The 21,076-nt window shown below is 40.0% G+C and overlaps 1 protein-coding gene across 5 annotated transcripts in view; it reads left to right on the top strand.

The window, feature by feature from the left end:
- The window catches only part of Ttbk2 (tau tubulin kinase 2), a 170,168-nt gene that overhangs the window by 125,990 nt on the left and 23,102 nt on the right, over positions 1–21,076 (top strand). For all 5 annotated transcript variants that reach the window (XM_008846835.3, XM_029570228.1, XM_029570227.1 and 2 more), the window contains 4 exons: positions 7,163–7,320; positions 10,334–10,550; positions 16,272–16,483; positions 18,365–18,956. In XM_008846835.3, the coding sequence (XP_008845057.1) occupies positions 7,163–7,320; positions 10,334–10,550; positions 16,272–16,483; positions 18,365–18,956 (1,179 nt within the window). The remainder of the gene's footprint in view (positions 1–7,162; positions 7,321–10,333; positions 10,551–16,271; positions 16,484–18,364; positions 18,957–21,076) is intronic.

Here is a 21,076-nt window from a genome sequence, read left to right as displayed (position 1 = left end):
ATATATACATACACACACACACACACACACCCCTCAGCCACTCTACTTTTATTTACACTTGTCTCATTTCTCTTCATTCTTGTATTCTATTCAACATCACTTTTATGGCTTTTTAAAAAAATTATTTGTGTTTGTGTGTGTGTGTGCGTGCATGCGTGTGTGTGTGTGTGTGTGTGTGTGTGTGTGTGTGTGTGTGGTGTAGGCATGGAAAGGCATACATGTCAAAGTCAGAGGAAACTTTTGGAAGTTGGGTTTCTCTGGCTTTTCCAGGAATCTTTTATTACTTCCTGAGACATCTCACCAGCCCTTGTTTTTTGGGGTTTTGTTTTGTTTATTTTTTGATTTTTTTTTTTTTTTTTGTATTTTTATTTTTGAGACAAGGTCTCCCTGTAGCCCCAGCTGGCCTTGAACTCACCATGTGGACAAGGCTGGCCTCAGTGTCACAGAGATCTACTTGCGTCTACCTCCCAAGTGCTGGGATTAAAGGCATCTGCCACGGTGCCCAGCTTTTTGTTTTGTTTTTGTTTCTGTCTTGCTGGTTCTGTTCTCTAGAGGATGGGTGCAATACAGTTTTTTGTTACTTATGATTGCCTAAATCCTACAGAAGGGCAGAGAAGAAAAAAAATATAGTTCTTCCCTTTACCTTGTTTCATCTACGTATTACTGAAGTGAGGCAGTTCTTTTGCATTAAATAATCTTTGAGTCAGCCAAGTCAGTACTGCCATCTCTGGGTTAAAGTGCTTTATTGATCTCTGAATTTGCTATTTATTCACTGAGAATTCAGAAATCAAGATCCTCAGTGAAATTCCTTATATCACCTTACAAATAATTCTTGTCTCCATTTTTCTTTCATGGCAAATTGAGATTTCCCATGGAGTTAAATGACACTGTTGTTGATTGTATTTTGTGCTGAGGGTAAGAGTAGTAATACATTGAGTCGAAATCAGGTGACTGATTGCTGTGACCAATGAGGGTGTTCCAGGTGGCAGGAATTAGTGTCAAACATCTTTGTGGGCTGCACCTGGTTAGACATCTAATCAAGTTATTGTAGAGAATACTATTTTTAAATTTTATTTTTATTTTTATTTTTTATGTGTATGCATGTATTGCCTGCTTGTAGGTAAGTGCACCTGTGTTGTGCAATGCCCACAGAGGTCAGAAGAGGCTGTTGGATCCCCTGGGACTGGAGTTACGGACAGTTGTTAGCTGCCATGTGGGTGCTGGGATCCAAACCCAGGTCTTCTGCAAGAACAAGCAGTGTTCTTAACTGCTGAGCCATCTCTCCAGCCCTGAGAATACATTTTGATTCAATTCATTCTTGTTATTAAAAATAATATGTAGTTATAAAAATTTAGAAATTACAGAGAATTAGAAATTTCAGATTACTTAGAATCTCATTTTGATTATCCTTTCTGTGCCTTGAATAAATTGCTTTGAAAAAATCATTTTATTGTGTATCTCAGTTCAACAAAAATGAACTGCTTTCAACTGAATGTGATGGCACAGATCTGTAATCACAGCACTCAAGAGGCAGGAGGATCACAGTTTTAGGGTAGACTATGTTGAAGCCTAGCTTGGGCTTTATAACAAAATCTCGTCTCAAAAACATCAACAAAAACCCAAAACAGTCCATCAGTTATTCATAAGTAGAAGGGAGGGTTATACAATAATCTATAACAATGGTCAAATAAAAAGTAAAGTTCCAGGTCTACCCTAGGGTATACACCTGTAGTCTCACCACCAGGAAGGCGGAAGATTTACTTCAAGCCCATTTTACTATATAGTGAAACATGGCTCAAAAAGGAGCAAGGGCTAGAGAGATGGCTCAGCAGTTAAGAGCACTGGCTGCTCTTGCAGAGGACCTAGGTTTGATTCCCAGCACCCACATGGTGGCTAACAACTGTCTATAACTCCAGTTCCAAGGGATCCAATGCCTTCTTCTGACCTCTGCAGGCATTGCATGACACAGTTGCACTTACATACATGCAGGCAAGACACTCATTCACATATCAGCTCACAGAGATCCACCTGCCCCTGCCTCCCGAGTGCTGGGATTAAAGGCGTTCGCCACCATGCCCAGCACATTAAAAATATTTTAAAAAAAGAAAGAAGTAAAACAAAAACAGAAAGTAACTTTAATACTTTGTATTTTTTTTTTTTTTTGAGACGGGGTCTTATGCAGCCCCAATGGACTCCTTATCCTTCTGCCTTTACTCACAGAGATCCACCTGCCCCTGCCTCCCGAGTGCTGGGATTAAAGGCGTTCGCCACCATGCCCAGCACATTAAAAATATTTTAAAAAAAGAAAGAAGTAAAACAAAAACAGAAAGTAACTTTAATACTTTGTATTTTTTTTTTTTTTTGAGACGGGGTCTTATGCAGCCCCAATGGACTCCTTATCCTTCTGCCTTTACCTGCCAAATGCTGGGATTACTGACTTGCACCAACATGCCTCAGTCAGCATTACATTTTGCCTGTCTTTATTTCTTCTTCTATAAATTCATTTTTTTAATTTTATGTGTATGAGTGTTTCGCCTGCATGTATGTCAGTGCACCACAGGCATGCAGTGCTTGTGAAGGCCAGAAAAGGGCATCGTATCCCCTGGAACTGGAGTTATAAATAGCAGTTTATTAGCTGCTGTATAGGTGCTGGGAATTGAACCCAAGTCCTCTGCAAGAGCAACGAGTGCTTTTAACCACTGAGCCATCTCTCCAGCCCCAATATCTATTTCTTCTTCAAACTCCTCTCCTTTTATTCTCCCCTCACTTTCTCAGCTACTCCCTTCGTGCTTCCTCCAAGGAAGATGCTGTTCTGCTTCTAGTGTTTCTCGGACAGTTTCACTGAGAGCTCTTCTTTCAGTAATAAGCATGGTTCTTCTGTGAGTAGTCTTAAAGTGCCAGCCACAAATCCAAGCTTTAAATAGCATGCCTGTGATAAAATGTGCCACATTTATCAGGTGACTTTAAACTCTCTGGTACACAGCAGCAAATGATAGAGAACACATTATCTGACTTTAGGAACCTGGTCTCTATATTAGATGGGTTTGTGTTTTCTGATACATTAATTAGTAAAAGGAATAGGGGGCATAGTTTAGTGGTAGAGCACATAGCATATACATATGCATGTGTGAGACCATGGGTTCTATCCCCAGCACTGCAAAATGCATGAATGCATGCATGAAGGAAGGAAGGAAGGAAGAAAAAGAAAAGGACCATTTAAGTTTATTCTCTCTCTCTCTCTCTCTCTCTCTCTCTCTCTCATTTGTGGGTGATTTTATTGTGACTATATTATACTTAAATTTGAACGAGTAACTAAATTGGAATACTTTTGTTTTATTATTTATCCTAGCCAAATGTAAATAATTCAGTTGCAGAAAAAATGAGTCCTAGACTTGTCCTGTTTCTATTAGTCCAATGTTGCTGTGTGCGTCTTGCGGGCGCCGCGCTGCTGGGCGGGTCTCTGGGTCTCCGCGGCTGCTTGGGAAGTGTAGGCGAGTCTGCAGGTCGGCAGGCCTGCAGACTGCCAGGCGGCTTCTGTGCCAAGCTGCCGGACGCTCCCTCTGTGCACGCGATCCATTGGCCACCGGATCACGAGGGGAGGTGCAGGAACAGCGAAAGCAAGATCTTCGCGAGTGGTTGTTGAGGGAAGGATAGCCCCCTCCGGGAAGACTGAATCACAGGCTGGTTCCAGGCACAGTGAGACACAGATACAGCTCCAGACAAGCTCAGTGATACAGCTCCGCTTTATTGGGGTGAAACCAGAAGATTTATAGTGTGGAGGCAGTAGCAAAAGCCTTAGTTGATAGGTGCTCCTAGGATGCCCCATTTACATGTGGTGGTGGGCTTCTATCAGACTGTCAGACAGTGCCTGATTATCACATAGGAAAAACCTGGCAGTTTCTATGCCAGAGGTCATGTATCTGTGGTGGCCACTTCAAAGTGAGTCAGGAAGAGAGTAGAAGGCGCCCTGCTGGAAAAGGGAGTCTCTGCATAAAAATGCCGAGCCCCTTGGGCTATCCGGACATGGAGAGACTGCGACCCAAATAGCAGGGGTCCCCAACAGCCCAATATGATTTTATTAGGAACTACTCTGGTCCTCAATTAGTTTATTTTTCCTAGGTTTAGAAATATTTTTCTGGGGCTGGAGAGATGGCTCAGCTATTAAGAACACTGGCTATTCCTGCAGAAGACTCAGGGTTGAATCCCAGCACCCACATGGCAGCCAACAACTGTTTGTAACTCCAGTTCCAGGGAATCCGACAGCCTCTTCTGTCCCCCACAGGCATTGCACAACACGGGTGCTCTTACCTATATGCAGGCAATGCACCCATACACGTAAAATAAAAATAATAAATAAAATAAAAAATATTTTAAAAAAGAAATGTTTTTCTTCTTAAAAATCTGTAGAGTGGGCCGGGCGTGGTGGCGCATGCCTTTAATCCTGCCACTTGGGAGGCAGAGGCGGGCAGATCTCTGTGAGTTCAAGGCCAGCCTGGTCTACATAATGAGTTCCAGGACAGCTGGGGCTACAGGGAGACCCTGTCTCAAAAAGACCAAAAAAAAAAAAAAAAAATTCTGCAGAGCTCTGTAGTCTTGACCATTTGTTCCCACGAGGGTGCCTTTAAGGACCAAGAGGCTTTTGGCTTTCCTCTTATTTCTTTTGTCTGTGTTCTCCATCTTTCTGTTTCTTGCTGCTGGTCTCAAGTATCACCATCATGTAACAAGCTGTTTCTGATTTGAGAATCAGTGCCATAGAATAATTTTCTAAGATAAGCAGTAGTGATAAATATAATTACTCAATAGAAAGATCTGACATAAAAACCATTTACGAGTCCTCCTGTTGTAGCACAGTGTAGAAATTGAATTAAGGTAGTCACATTCTGTGTGCTCACACAAGGCAAGTAAACGTAATCTCCACTTTCTGGAAAATGTACACCTGACTGTAAGAATCCATGAGAGGGTGATAAGATAGCCAAGCAGGTTCTTGCCACGCAGCTTTGCAACTTGAGTTTGATTCCCGGAACCCATGTAAAGGTGGAAGGACAGAATTGACTCCACAAAGTTGTCTCTGACCTCCATACTTATGTCATGGTACATACACACACACACACACACACACACACACACAATTTTAAAAAGAAGAAATTCATGAGAACCTTGATTTCTCAACTTCTGGGTCCCAATGGATTTCTTTCTCTCCCTCCCTCCTTCCTGCTTTCCTTCCTTTTTCTTTCTTTTCTCTTTTGCAGTGTGGTCCTTGGGATCTGATCCAGGGCCCTCATACATGTTAGGCAAGTACTTTATGACAAGCTACATGCTCAGCCCTTCACTCTTGTATTTTCTAAACCTTCTACCTCTGATGTTCTCTAGTAACACAGGTAACCTACCTACATTAACAAAATTAGGACCAAAACAGAAGTTTCCAAGATTTTACAGCCATGGCTTTTCCAATCCTCATCTTTTTAGTGTCCTTTTCTGTATCCTTTTTTTTTTTTTTTGTGAGTGAGTTATGTGACTTTCAGTAAATACTATTACTAATACAATTTTTTTTCTTGAAATATTTTCAAATATTTATGTATGGGACATATACCGGCTTCTTGGGTTTTACAGTGAATTGAAAGAGAAAGAAAAATTCCTACTCAGGATTATAAATTTGACCATCCTCCTTGTTGGAACTTGGTTTCTTGGCTTATTGTTTAAAACGCTCTATCTTTGGATTTTGGCTTCATTGACCAGTCGTAACCTTTGTTTCTTTTTTAAATTTTTTATGTGTATGAGTGTTTGGCCTGCAAGTATGTAAGTATACCTGTACATGCACTTCCCATGGAGGTCAGAAGAGGGTGTTGGATCTCCTGGACCTGGAGTTATAGTTGTTAGTCATCATATGGGTACTGGGAACCGAACCTGTGTCCTTTGGAAGAGCAACAAGTGCTTTTAATGGCTGAGCCATCTCTCCAGCCCCAACCTTTATTTCCTATGTTGAGTTACCTTCCTTATATGCTGGGGTACCCTAGACATTTGTCCTCAGACCTCTTTGCTAACTAAGGTCTCTAAGTGATATCAACTGTCCTGTGACTTTAAATATTTATTGGTATTTATATGCTAATGATGCTCAAACCTGTCCTGCAGAATATCCCAGTTCCTGAACTGGCTGCTTCCCATTCCACTGCATTTATCCAGTAGCTCAGGACAGAAATCTAAGTTGCTTTTGTTTCTTGCTATCACAGCTTTCATCTACTTTGTCAATAGGGTCTTTCAACTCTACCTTCAAATCATGTCCAAATTCTATTACTTCCTGATTCTTAGTCCCTTCATCCCTGTTTATGGCATCTGCTCTACTTGAGAGCCAGGGTAATCTTCTTAAAGCCTCAAATAGACGTGCAAAATATTTCAACAAAGAAGTGCTGATTTCAGTTCTTGAGCAAGAACTGTAGAGATGGATCCCAGAAGATAGGATACTAGCAGATAGCAGAGCAAGAGAAATGACAACGGGAGAATGAGACCGTGATCATAAAATGGAAAATGGTGTGCATGGACAGGTGTAGTTAGAGGGTCATTATTTAAATAACTCAAATTACTGAGCTATTTAAAAACAGGAACTCAAAGTACATATAAGCCAAACTTCTTTAAGGTATAAATTTCTTTGTGACTATTTGTGTTTCTAAACATGTACATAACACTCAAAGAGACGTTTTTAGAATTTCTCAACCCCCCCCCCAAAGTACAAGGAATTTCTTTATGTCTCTTTCTTGGACATTCCAGCAATAACACTGGTCTCTTATTTAGATTGAACCATATAAAATGTCCTTTTTAAAAATAAACCCACCCACACACTACAAATTTCCTTTACCAAACCACCTGAGAGTAAATTATAGATATAGTGCTGCATTATATATTCCATAAATAAAATATTTTATACATCTACATACCAGTACCACAGTCAACATTAATCAATATTAATTTATTTTCATCTTCCACATAGTCTTTATTCATGTTACCTTCTTTGAAACATCAATTTTGATTACTGTAATTTAAACAGTAATTAATTTTAAAATTAATTTAATTACTATAAACTCTTGATACGTCTATGGTGCTTTCTCTTCTAGAAAAAAGTGACTATATTTACAGTTGGCTTACTCTAGTTTTTATCTTTGTGGTTTAGCTTCTTACATCCGTGTTTGACAATAGCATCAAGACCTTTGGGGTAATTGAGAGTGATCCTTTTGACTGGGAGAAGACTGGAACTGATGGCTCCCTAACTACCACCACCACCTCTACCACCCCTCAGTTGCACACCCGCTTGACCCCTGCTGCAATCGGGTATGTCTTGCACAGTTCATTCAGTGGTACCTTTTCTGGATGAATTGGACTGGCAGGAAGTTACTTTAGTTTGTCTTGGTTCTCAAATGTCAACTGCTAAGACATGAGGGAAAGCTTATGTATTTCCTTGCTTATGCATTTTGGAATTACTTAGAAAATACTAATGGTTCATTCTGTGAAATGGGAGCTTAGAGTTTAGATAACTTGATATTAGATGTACAATGGGTTTTCTTCAGAATGAGAGGGAGCTGTTAGTTATAGTTCTAGAAACTATATGGGACCCTGGAAAGAATGAGTCATAATTATATCCTACTGTGCTTACATATAGTGGGAGTAAAATGTGTAGGCATATTCTTTTTATGAAAGTAATTTGGTTTATATAGAATACTATATTCTTTTTCTTTTTCTTATTTATTTTCTTGGGAGGGTTGTTATTTGTTTGAGATGGAAGTCTTGATATATATATATCAAGCTGATGTTGAACTTGCAGTCCTCCTGCCCTCAGTCTCCTGAGTCCTGAGATTGCTGATGTGCCCAACCATGCTCAGATATTTCCATGTTTTTACCTTTTGTTCTTATTTTTTGTTGTTTTTGAGACAGAGTCTCCCTGTAGCCTTGTGTAGGCTAGAACTCATTATGTAGACTAGGCTGGTCTCCATCTCACAGAGATCTACCTGTTTCTGCCCCCCAAATGCTGAGATGAAAGGTGTATGTGCCATCACACCCGGCACCTTTTATTTTTAATGTTTTCCTCCTCTACTTGTATTAAATACATTTCCTTTGAGTTGTTGTCTGGAGAATGTAGGGTACGTTCATGAAGTAACATGATATCTACATCATAGCTGAGAGGGTAACTAGGACTGAGTGAAAATAGTAGTCACGGTGTGGCTGCAGATGTGGTTGATTTCTCAAGGAGTGGAAGAAGGAACTGTGGAGGAATTAGAATAGTTGTGGGGAAGGAGACTAATGGTAGGCATAAGGGAAAAGGCATTGAGAAGAACACTGAGTGATGAAAATATGAAGATGGTCGGGTTAGCAGACCGAACTTCCAGGTGCACTTTTTACATCAGTAAGTTATACTGACTTGTATCTGAAAAAACTTTCAGTGCTCAGTTTATTTCTGATCTTTAATGATTTGTTTGGACTATTTCAAGCTAAGCTATTTGTAGAATCTAAACTATAGGGATTACTTTGCTAGACTACGGTTTTTCCCGTCAGAGCCATGGTCAGTGATTTTTCTAGATTGTTTACCTATAATCTATTGATAAAGAGATCATCTAGCGTTGACCAATGTAGGCCGAAGTAGAAGTAAAGGACATCAAATAAGGAGGAACATGTCCTTGGATAATATTGGACTTCTTAGAAGAAAATAAAATGTCCTTAGGTCACCTGTGCTAGGGCACACATGTTATCTTCAGAGTGATTCCCTGAGAGGGTGTCTATTTTGCTTTCACAATGATCATGTGTGTCAATACAGTCCATTGAAGATTGTTTTTCTATGTTTAGGTATTCCAGATTACGTCTTAAAAGTTTCTTTGTGTAGTTGGGCGTGGTGGTGCACGCCTTTAATCCCAGCACTTGGGAGGCAGAGGCAGGTGGATCTCTGTTAGTTCAAGGCCAGCCTGATCTACATAGTGAATTCCAGGCTAGCTGGGGCTACAGGGAGACCCTGTCTCAAAAAGACCAAAAAAAAAAAAAAAAAAGTTTCTTTGTGTGTGAATACTGTGTTCAGCTAGAAATATTTTTTAAAAATACTAATATTTGCGGGCGCGGTGGTGCACGCCTTTAATCCCAGCACTCAGGAGGCAGAAACAGGGGGATCTCTGTGAGTTCAAGGCCAGCCTGGTCTGCATAGTGAGTTCCAGGCCAGTTGGGGCTACATGGAGACCCTGTCTCAAAAAGACCAAAAAAAAAAACAAAACAAAAAAACCCCTAATATTTATAGATCATTAGAGCTGTTAGAGGTCTTTTTCAGTTAGTAACTGATGACTAAGAACTAAAGAGACTTTCATGAACCAGGAGTTTGTATGAGATGACAACTCTGTAAACAAGACCAGAATTACATCAAAAGAAATGTAGAGCCAAGCATGATGGCATACTCGAATAATCCTAGGATTTGGGAAGCTGAGACAGAAAGATCTTGTATTCAGTGTCAGTATGGGCTAAAAGACCCTGTCTCAAAAGAAAGGAAATGTATACACAACTATGTGTTAATATTTTCTGTTTTTCCCATGTAGAAATATATGAACCATATAATTTCAGAATTTCTAATTTCTCCTATAAGATAAAGATTTCCTTCCTCATTGTTTTGCTGGAGACTTATATATAGTAGGAGCTTAGTAAAAAAAAAATCTGTAAGTGACAAAGCAATGCACATTTCATAGTAAAAAATTACGCTGCTCTTAGCTGGGCATGGTGGCGCATGCCTTTAGTCTCAGTTCTCAGGAGGCAGAGGCAGGCAGATCTCTGTGAGTTCAAGGCCAGCCTGGTCTACATAGTGAGTTCTAAGGCAGCTGGTGCTACAGGGAGAGGCTGTCTCAAAAAACAAACAAACAAAAAAAAAAAAAAAAAAAAAAAAAAAAAAAAAAAAAAAAAAAAAGAAAACTGCTCTTAACCCTTATTTATTTCTTTATGGCACTTAGTACTTCCTTGTGAATAATTGTTTTTATTATTTACATAAAAGGTAAAGAATAGAAAATTTCATCATATTGATGAAGACCTCATGGAAAATAGAACAGATGTTTCTGACTTTAAGTGATTATTAAATCACTGAGTTTTTGTATTGTAAAATCAGGCTATAAACTCTTAATTCCTCACAATTTAGAAAAGTTTTATTTTGTAGAATTAGCATAAAACTTAAGTGTTGTAAGAGTTGTTTTTTTTTTTAACACTCTTAATAATGTATAGACTTTTATCACTTAATTCCAGAAACAAAATATAGGTTAGACTCATGGTAATTTTCAATTTTAGTCTTTTTAAGTTCTATCTTTTTTTTTCCTCCTTCCCAAATTAGAATTGCAAATGCCACTCCCATCCCAGGAGACTTGCTTCGAGAAAACACAGATGAAGTGTTTCCAGATGAACAGCTCAGTGATGGGGAGAATGGTCTCCCCATTGGTGTGTCACCAGATAAATTGCCTGGATCTTTGGGACACACTCGACCTCAGGAAAAGGATGTCTGGGAAGAGATGGATATCAACAAGAACAAGATAAAGCTTGGAATTTGTAAAGTGTGTATTTCTTGTACAGGAAGTGATATCTTTCTATGTACTTATTATTTTTCTTGGTTGCACGAAGTATTGTGATTCTCAATCTTTTAAAAGAATTTTATAAATTGCCTGGATCTTTGGGACACACTCGACCTCAGGAAAAGGATGTCTGGGAAGAGATGGATATCAACAAGAACAAGATAAAGCTTGGAATTTGTAAAGTGTGTATTTCTTGTACAGGAAGTGATATCTTTCTATGTACTTATTATTTTTCTTGGTTGCACGAAGTATTGTGATTCTCAATCTTTTAAAAGAATTTTACTTCATTTATTTATTTATTTATTTATTTATTTTTATTTATTTTATTTGGTCTTTTTAAGACAGGATCTGAGAGAGAGAGAGAGAGAGAACACGTGTAGAGGTCAGAGGATAATTTGTAGGTCCTGGGAGTTAAACTCAGGTTGTCAGACTTGGTGAGAAGAACCTTTACTCACTTAAGCATTTCACAGACCCATGATTCTCAAGTTTGAGTGAAAAGTAGAACACTGTATTGCTAATTACTTTAAATATTTGTAATTACAATATTTTAGCTAATGTGGCCCATAATAATCATGTTTAGACACCAAACAGTCATTGTATTTATGGAAAAGATAGAGATATTTAAAAAATAAATAACCAGGAGTGGGAGTGTAGTTCTGTGGTAGAGCACTGGCCAAGTTTGCATGAGCTCTGGATTCTATCTTAATAACATTAAAAAAAAAGAGAGAGAGAAGGAAAGAAAAGAACTGAAAAAACCCAAATGAAAAAAATTATTGATACCAAATGAAGACATATCTGTAGAACAAAAGTTGTGCGTGCCTTTAATCCCAGCACTTGGGAGGCAGAGACAGGTGGATCTCTGTGAGTTCAAGGCCTGCTCGGGCTACAGGGAGACCCTGTCTCAAAAAACCCACAACAACAACAACGAAAAACCCAAAACCAACAAACAAAGTTAATGAATTTTCCAAATAATGTGCCAAAATTCTGGACCTTTTCTACTCTGGACAGTGAGCTATGTGAACATTGTCCCTAGTGAGGTTGGAAAGAGAAGAGGGTTGAAAGTAGAAATGATCACACTCATGAGCCTATGGATGAGTGTGAAATAAAAGATAAGACTGTTCTTAGTAGAATTATCAGCAGGTACACGTGTCCGTATGGGGAAAGATACAGATTTCTGAACGATATGGTGAATTTTTAATCATCTTGGGGAGACTATCTCTAAACTTTTCTTTGAATTTACTGTTCATTTGTTCTTTCCTCTTTCATGGAAAATGAAGAAAATAGGATAAAAGGATAATTGATTACAAAATTAGTAGTTATTATTGCTGTCATAGTGTGCTATTGAAATGTTTTTATAAGTTTTGGTTGGGAAGGAGGTTAAGGCTTAAGGGTTTATCCTTACAGATGTAGTTAGTAGAAAATTGGTTAGTCATATTTTATATATCCTTGCAAGAATCATCTGTGATCAATTCTGAGCAGTTTGTCCTATCTTTGTGCAACTGTTAAATTATATAATTTTAAAAAACACGCCGGGCATGGTGGTGCACTCCTTTAATCCCAGCACTCAGGAGGCAGAGGCAGATGGCTCTCTGTGAGTTCAAGGCCAGCCTGGTCTACGTAGTGAGCATAGTGAGTTCCAGGACAGCTGGGGCTACAGGGAGTCCCTGTCTTGAAAAGACCCCCCCCCAAAAAAATGCAAAGGGGGTGAATGCTGGGATAAATGAAAACAAGGTATAATGATATATGTGTATGAAAAGAACACAAATCCAGTTCTTTTGTAGTTAACCAAAAAATTAACCTTAAAAATTCTTAAGGATATTATCTTAGTATGTTTGGCTGCTATAATAAAAATACCATAAAATAGGTACCTTGTAAGCAACACTGCACTTCTTGGAAGTCCAAGATCAAGGCAGGTTTGGGGTCTGGTGAAGACCCTTTTCTGACTCCTTCATATGGTGTCCTTACATAATGCAAATGTTAAAGAGTCTCTTTTGGGCCCTTTGTAAAGACACTGATTTTATTTTATTATTTTTATGTGTATGAGTGTATTGCCTGCATGTGTGTAAGTGCACCTGTGTTATGCAGTGCCCACAGAGGTCAGAAGATAGTGTCAAATTCCCCTGGAACTGGAGTTACACTTGTTGGCTGCCATGTGGGTACTGGGAATCAAACCCAGGTCCTCTGCCAGAGTGGCTCTTAACCGATGAGCCATCTCTCCAACCCAAAGGCACTGATTTTATGAGGACTATGCTTTCATGACCCAATCATCTCTATATGTCCTACCTTCTGCTACATCACTTAGGAATTAGGATTTCAGTGTGTGAGTGACATAAAATACAGAAGTACAGGTTAGAGGTATATACTTTCAGTCATTTGCAAAAGCATTCTCTGTGTACTTGGGTTATGCAGTAATATGGTCTGGCTCTTGAATGAGCAGTATGTACAGTAATGGTAATCAAAGATGAATAGTAAAAAATAGAAGTAGACTGGGATTCAATGTTTTTTTTTTTTTTTTTGTGTGTGTGTGTGTGTGTGTGTGTGTGTGTGTTGCTAGTGATTGAACCCAGTGTTTAATGCACAAAGCACACTACTACTGAGCTATACCTCAAGCCTTTGGTATCTTTATTGCACCAGAAATAAACTGTTTTTTTGATACAAGGTTTAGCTCTGTAGCCCAAATGGCCTGGAACTCACTGTGTAAATCCTTGAACTTGTAGTGACCCTCTTAACTCTGCCTCCCAAGTGCTGCAGTTGCAGGTATGTGCCACCACACCTGCCTACAAACTGTTGTTATGGGCGGAAAATCGCTACTGAATTCTCAATTTCCATGTGTATATATCTTTGTATGTGAGGGAATGAAGTGGTATTCTATATAAAAGAGCATAATTATTGTTCTATCTTCCACCTACTAGGACTGTTTAATGTCAGTAAAATTTAAATGTCCCTGGGTCCTGGTCCATTATTTATGCTGGTCCACGTTATACTAATGTGCAGTTTCTTGAAATAGTAATGTATGCTGCTGTACGTTATACTCTCTACTCACTCTCAACATCTAGATAAAACATTAAGCTCTTTACTGAAGCACAGCCAAATCACGACTTTCATAAATTCAACAAAGTTTAAGTTAGCACTTTCTGTATGCACTTCATTAAGGTAGGTGCTATGCAGTTTAAGGTGCTTCTTTTATCTTTAAGGAGTTTGTATTCTGTCTGGGTAGATAAAGACCCAACCAAATATAAGGTAGAAAGAACATTGTAAGAATAAGAAAATTAAAAGGAATTAAAGTGCATGTAGATAGAAGTTGGGAGGCTGGAGAGATGGCTCAGTGGTTAAGAGCACTTGTCTTTACAGAGTACCAGGGTTTGGTTTCCAGCACCCACACTGGGCAGCTCACAACCATTTGCAACTCCAGTTCCAGGGGCTCGAATGCCCTCTTCTGACCTCCACAGGCACCTGCACAAACATGGCACACATGTAGATGAGCAGACACAAACACATAATAAAAATAGATGAAAATCTTTTTTTTTTTTTTCGGTCTTTGAGACAGGGTTTCCCCGTAGCCCCAGCTGACCTGGAACTCACTATGTAGACCAGGCTGGCCTCGAACTCACAGAGATCCACCTGCCTCTGCCTCTGCCTCCCAAGTGCTGGTATTAAAGGCGTGCGCCACCATGCCCAGCCTATAAAAATCTTTTTTAAAAAGTGGGAGTTGGGGGCTGGAGAGATGGCTCAGTGGTTAAGAGCACTGACTGCTCTTGTAGAGGACCCGGATTTGATTCCCAGCACCCACATGGTGGCTATGAACCGTCCTTAACTCCAGTTCCAGGGGACTTCTGACCTCTGCAGCATTGCACGACACAGGTGCACTCACATACATGCAAGCAATACACTCATACACAAAATAAAAATTAAAAAAAGAAAAAGAAGAAACTAGAGGGAAAACAAATGAACCCAAGACAAGCAGAGGAAGGAAATAAGTGTTTTTAAAAATTTATTTTTATTTCTATGAAGTCAGATGAGGATGTTGGATCCCCTGGAACTGGAGTTATGAATGGTGGTTAGCTGCCATGTGGATGCTGGGAATCAAACTCAGGTCCTCTGCAAGAACAGCATTGCTCTTAACCACTGAGCCATCTCTCCAGCCTCCCATATTTTTTTTCACTCATATGTTTTTCACTTAAGTACATACAAGTACAAAATTCTTAGATCTTCCAAGTGAATAAAAGTTTTGTTTTGGGTCTCACAATGTAGACTTGGCTGGCTTTGAACTCAAGATCTTGCCTCAACCTTCCAAGTGCTGGGGTTTATAGGTGTAAATCCCAGCCATCACTCTTGCAATGCTGCGGAGGTCCCCTGGAACTGGAGTTATGGACAGTTTGTAGCTGCCATGTGGGTGCTGGGAATCCAACCCAGGTCCTCTGCAAGAGCAGTCAGTGCTCTTAACTGCTGAGCCATCTCTCCAGCCCCCCTTAGAAGTTTTAAATGTTTTGTTTTGTTTAAACTATTTCTCCCAACTCTTAACAGTGTTGGTTATGGTGACATGCCTTCTCCTGTCTTGAAGTTTTTGTACATTTAATAATTGGTGGAAATCCTGCAAACCTAAATTGGGAGCTGGGAACCTACCTTCAGATTAGATTACCTTCTGTGGATAACCAGAGTGTACTCCTAATTTGATACCAATTAGTCATCTTCTTGATGGTCTCTAAGCAGAATAGATGTCCCAGACTTCTGATCACTGCACTCTAACAAGGCTTGATTTCCTTGGTAACTGTACTGCTGTGGCCCTCTGTCCTTTGTACAACTCATGCTCACCTCCTGCTTTGCCTCAGCAGCATCTTGGTCTAGCCACAGATTTCGGTTGTTTTGTTGCTGTTTGCTTTTGAGAGAGGGAATGAGAAGGGGGGGCAGTATGGGGATTAATGTTTTCAGTCTCTCTTAACTCCTGTAAGGCCTGTATGTCTCAAAGAGAACATCCTTTCCAGCTCTAGTTTTAGTATAGTAGAGTGGGGTTCTACAAGTATCAAGTCAGATGTAATGCAAGAAGCCAAAGTCTTTAAACGTTTTTAAAAAGAATAGTCTTGTACCAAAAATATAAAAAAGCTAAATAAATACTGAAACTGAGTATAAAGAAAACTCATTAAGGGGTTAATAAACAGGAATGTAATGAAATTATTATAGTCAAAATATTTTTTAATTTTTTTAGTATTTCATTTATTATTTTTTATTTTTATTTTATGTGTATGAGCATATTGCCTGCATGTGTGTGAGTGCACCTGTATTGTGCAATGCCGCAGAGGTCAGACAAGGGCTTCCGAGCCCCCTGGAACTGGAGTTAAGGATGGTTCGTAGCCGCCATGTGGGTGCTGGGAATCAAACCCAGGTCCTCAAGAGCAGTCAGTGCTCTTAACCGCTGAGCCATCTCTCCAGCCCCAAAATATTTTTATTTTTAATTATGTGTATGTCTGTGTATGGTTCTGTGCATAAGAGTGCAGTGCTTGTGGAGGCCAGTGGCTTTGGATCCCCCTAGAGCTGGAGTCTTAGGTGGTTGTGAGTCACCCATTGTGAGTGTTGGGAATCAAACTTGGGTCCTCTGCAAGAGCAGTATGTGCTCTTAACTACTGAGTCATCTCTCTAGCTCCATGTATGATACCTGGTATATTATTCATGGTTCTATTGAGGTTTTTTGTTTGTTTGTTTTTCTAGGCTGCTACTGAAGAAGAAAATAGCCATGGTCAAGTAAATGGTATTCTCAATGCTCCAAGCCTTGGTTCTCCAATTCGTGTCCGATCAGAGATTACTCAGCCAGACCGAGACGTTCCATTAGTACGAAAATTACGTTCCATCCACAGCTTTGAGCTGGAAAAACGGCTGACACTAGAGCCAAAGCCAGATACTGACAAGTTTCTTGAAACCTGGTATGAAATGTGATATCTCTGTCTCTCTGTCTCTCTCTGTCTCTCTCTCTCTCTCTGTCTCTGTCTCTCTCTCTCTCAAGCTTCCAAGGTACCATTACTATATTTTATATCCATTTTGTAAAAACTGTTTCAAATAAATTCTTTTTTTTTTTTTTTTTTTTGGTCTTTTTGAGACAGGGTCTCCCTGTAGACCCAACTGACCTGGAACTCACTATGTAGACCAGGCTGGCCTTGAACTCACAGAAAGCTGCCTGTCTGCCTGTCTATGCTGGGACTAAAGGTATGTGCCACCACACCTGGCTTTTCAAATAAGAAATTCTTGGCTGGAGAGCTGGCGCAGCCCTTAAAGGCTCAGGCTCGCAATCAAATAAGAAGTTCTTGCATGCTGGGCGTGGTGGTGCATGCCTTTAATCCCAGCACTTTAATCCCAGCAGAGGCAGGCTGATCTCTCTGAGTCTGCTTAGTGAGCTCCAGGTTAGCTAGGGCTTCAGGGAGATGCTGTCTCAAAAAAAAAAAAAAACCACACACACAAAAAAGAAAGAAATTCCTGCATTTTGGTAACACTGAGTCCACTAAGCTTTTATTTCTTCATCCATGTCTTAGTTGTATGTCATCCCATTCTTAATGTGAATTTTCCACTATCATTACAAATTCCATAGCAAAGTAATTTCCTAACACTAGATAGAGTTAAATGAACAAACCTACAGTGACCTTGTTTAGAAGGTATTCTCGCCAGGCGTGGTGGCACACACCTTTAATCCCAGCATTCAGGAGGCAGAGACAGGTGGATCTTTGTGAGTTCAAGGCTAGCCTGGTTTACATAGTGAGTTCCAGGACAGCTGGGGCTACAGAGAGACCCTGTTTCAAAAAGACCAAAAAAAAAAAAAAAAAAGAAGGTATTCTCTTCCAAACAAGAGTATAGAGTTGGAAAAGGCCTGATAAAGAAAGAACTAGGCAGAAATGAGGGGATACATGGAGAGAAGATGCAGTAGGAAAATACATATTAGTAAGTTTGTTATCTTGGCCTGAAGCACTCACAGTCAACCCAGAAAGAGAAAAACTGGACTTCAGAGATCTATCTATAAATACTGTAATGACTGTAGCTTTTGGCTAATGTGGTACATTCTCTCTATAACAAATTTTGAGAACAGAAGACAAATGAAATTTTAAAAAAATTTGAGATATATAAATGAATTATAAAAGGCTTTAAGAGGATTCAAACATAGCCATATATAGTTGTGCACCCTGTAATCCCAGTTACTTCAAAGGTTCATACCTTTTAATCATGCATCTCTGGTGGTTACTCTTGGCAGTGAAATGTTAGGTTAGAAAGACTATGGATTTGAGATGGGGATATAGCTCAGTTGGTAGAGTGCTTGCCTAGCATCCATGAGGCCATAGGTTTGATCCCCAGCACCACATAATACCTGATGTGGCAGTACATGCCTAGAATCTCAGCACTAGGAAGGTGGAGCAGGAGGATAAAGAAATTCAAGGTCATCTGTCACTACATAGCAAGAGATATGATCAAAAGAACGGACTAGAGTTGAGCAGTACTTCACATATTTTGAATTATAGTTGAGATGAGGAATAAATGTAAGAGAGCAATAGGGATTAACAAATTTACTTTGGCAAGTAATTTGACTAACAAAAGAAAGGAACTAAAAGTGAACCACATTGAAGAAAGAGCTGAGCTCCATCTTCCAAAGCAGGATCATGGCAGGTGGAGAAGGACATTATCAACCATCTGAATTTTTCCTTATGATTTATCCATTTGTTTTCATCTCATTTTGTAAGAACACTTGTTCCATATAGAGTTTATCAGTATGTAATAAATGTTTCCCTAAGGACAATTGAGTAATTTCTCTCCTTTTTCTTAAGCATGGAGAAAATGCAGAAAGATTCCAGTGCAGGAAAGGAGTCTGTTCTCCCTGCCCTGCCTCATAAGCCTTGTGTTCCTGCTGGGTCCCGTGCTGACCACGTCTGGCACTATGATGAAGAATATCTTCCTGATGCCTCCAAGCCTGCCTCTGCCAAAACCCCTGAGCAGGCAGATGGTGGCGGCAGCAATGGATTTATAGCTGTCAACTTAAACTCTTGCAAGCAGGAGGTTGATTCCAAAGAATGGGTGATTGTGGACAAGGAGCAAGACCTTCAGGATTTTAGGACAAATGAAGTGTTAGGCCAAGGCCATAAAACAACTGGAAGCCCTTCTGATGAGGAGCCTGAAGTGCTTCAAGTCCTGGAGGAATCACCTCAAGATGAAAAGCTCGAAGTAGGTCCTTGGGTGGATGATCACTTAAAGAAGGAAACCTCAGGTGTGGTCTTAGCTCTCTCTGCAGAGTGCCCTGCCACGGCTGCTTCAGAGCAGTACACCGATAGGCTAGACCTCCAGGCTGGAGCTGCTAGTCAGTTTATCACAGTGACACCCACAAGTCCAATGGAGGCACAAGCAGAAGGACCCCTCACTGCGGTAAGAGATTGCTTCTGTCATTATTTTGTGTTATAACTGCTTGAGGTGTTATTATTAAAAGACTGGAGCTGGGGAGATGACTCAGTAAATTGCTTGCTGAGCATACATGAGGACCTGAGTTTGGACCCCAATACTCATGTAAAAGCCAGGCATGACAGCACACACCTTTGACTCCAACACTAGGGTAGGGATGAGGGGAAGAGATAAACAGATCCCTGAAGCTCACTGGCCAACCAGTTTAGCCAAATTGCTGAGGTCCAGGTTCAGTGAGAGACCCTGTCTCAAAAATATGGAGAGCAACTGGGGAAGATATCTGATACTGACCTCTGGCCTCCACACACATAGCCATGTACCCACACGCACATCTGCATACACCTACACATACACCTCAGAATAGGAAGGAAGGAGGGAGGGAGGGAAAGAAAGAGAGGGGAGAGAGAGAAGCCTAGCTGAGCATGGTGGTTCACACCTCTAATCCCAGCACTTGGAAAGCTAAGGCAGGAGGTCCACTGTGGGTTCAAGGCTAGAGAATGAGGTTCTATGTCTAAATAAATAACTAGTAAAAGAAAAAGAAAGAAAAAAGGACAGTTAATCGATCAGCTTAAATTGTGCAGTTAGAGGTTTAAATTTGACAAAAGGGTACATAGCATTAGGCAGTTCTATAGTCAGCCCTGAAATAAGAATAAACCCCAAACATTTAAATGAGTTTTCCTTTCATTATATCAAACTCAGTACATGAACTATCACAATCTAATTTTGCAATAACATTTATAATTAGAATATAGGAACTACATATTTATGTGTATATGTACATAAATTATTTTAAAGTAAATATTCATCATTTTGAAGAATTTTATTACACATTTGCTGAGAAAGGCCTGTATTTAACCATTTGTGGGACTTTATATACTTTTACTAGGCCTAAGCCTTCTTTTGAAATCTCTACCCAGAAATGTCTCATACTTTACATTTCTCTTAAAAGTGTTTTGGCTTTGATGCCCACTGTTTAAAATGCAGAATCTCAAGCCTGGCTTCCAGAACTTCTGCTTGCCTAAGTCTGGGGTAGAGTAAGCTCTTCATTTTGACAAGTAGTTGAAGGCAGTTTGATACAAGTCTTCTGAAAAGAAACATTTTGGAGGAACACTACTGCAAACTCTCAGTCCTGGGCATTCAGCTGGAGACTGCTCCCCTGTTAGAGGTAAACTGGCTGTGTGAGCAGGAGGAATCCCAGAAAGCCACGGCCCCAGGCAGTAAGGAAGAGTACCAAGTTCAGGTACCTGTGCCCTGACATGGGTAGGAGTAACCAAGTTTCTTTGTTTTGCTGTCACTAGGTAGCCTTCCTTTCTAAATCACCATCCACAGCATTGTTTCCCCAAATTGAAATGGTTTCTGGTAAACAAATTTTCATAAATATAAACTTGGAAAGATATCAGCGAAATTCCCTTTTATGTACACTTCTGTAATTTGCCTATGCTCCAAAAAATAAATGCTACTTCACTTGTTTTCTAATCAGAGTTTAGTTAGTTGATCTTGCTCTGTTCTTCAGGGCTGCTTTGTATCAGTATCAGGTTGTTCATGGCATAGAGAGGACTACCTCAAGAGAACAAGTTCCCAGCATCCACATGGTGGCTGACAACCATCTGTAACTCCAGTTCCAAGGAATCCAATAGCCTTTTCTGACCTCTGAGGGCATTGGTGCACTTAAATATATGCAGGCAAGACAATCATACACATAAAATAAAAATAATTAAAAAAAATTTAAATAGCAAGCATACATGCATTAAAAAAAATTGTTTTTATGTGTATGAGTGTATTGCCTGCAAGTATACTCATGTGCAGTGCCTGCAGAAATCAGAAGAGGGCATCTAATGCCCTGGAACTGGAATTACTGATGGTTGTTAGCCACCATGTGGGTGATGGGAATCGAATCCAGGTCCTCTGCAAGAGCAGCCAGTGCTGCTGAACCATCTCTCCAGCCCCCATACGTGCATTTAAAGTAAGCAATAAGTCAGGCATGGTGGCGCATACCTTTAATACCTGCACTCCAGCACTCAGGAGGCAGAGGCAGGCAGATTTCTGTGAGTTCAAGGCCAGCCTGGTCTACATAGTGAGTTCCAGGC

Source organism: Nannospalax galili, unplaced genomic scaffold (genome assembly GCF_000622305.1).
Source record: "Nannospalax galili isolate Female #2095 unplaced genomic scaffold, S.galili_v1.0 scaffold342, whole genome shotgun sequence".
Taxonomy (NCBI): Eukaryota; Metazoa; Chordata; class Mammalia; order Rodentia; family Spalacidae; genus Nannospalax; species Nannospalax galili.
Note: the sequence above shows the minus strand (reverse complement) of the source record. Positions and strands in the feature narration are given on the sequence as shown.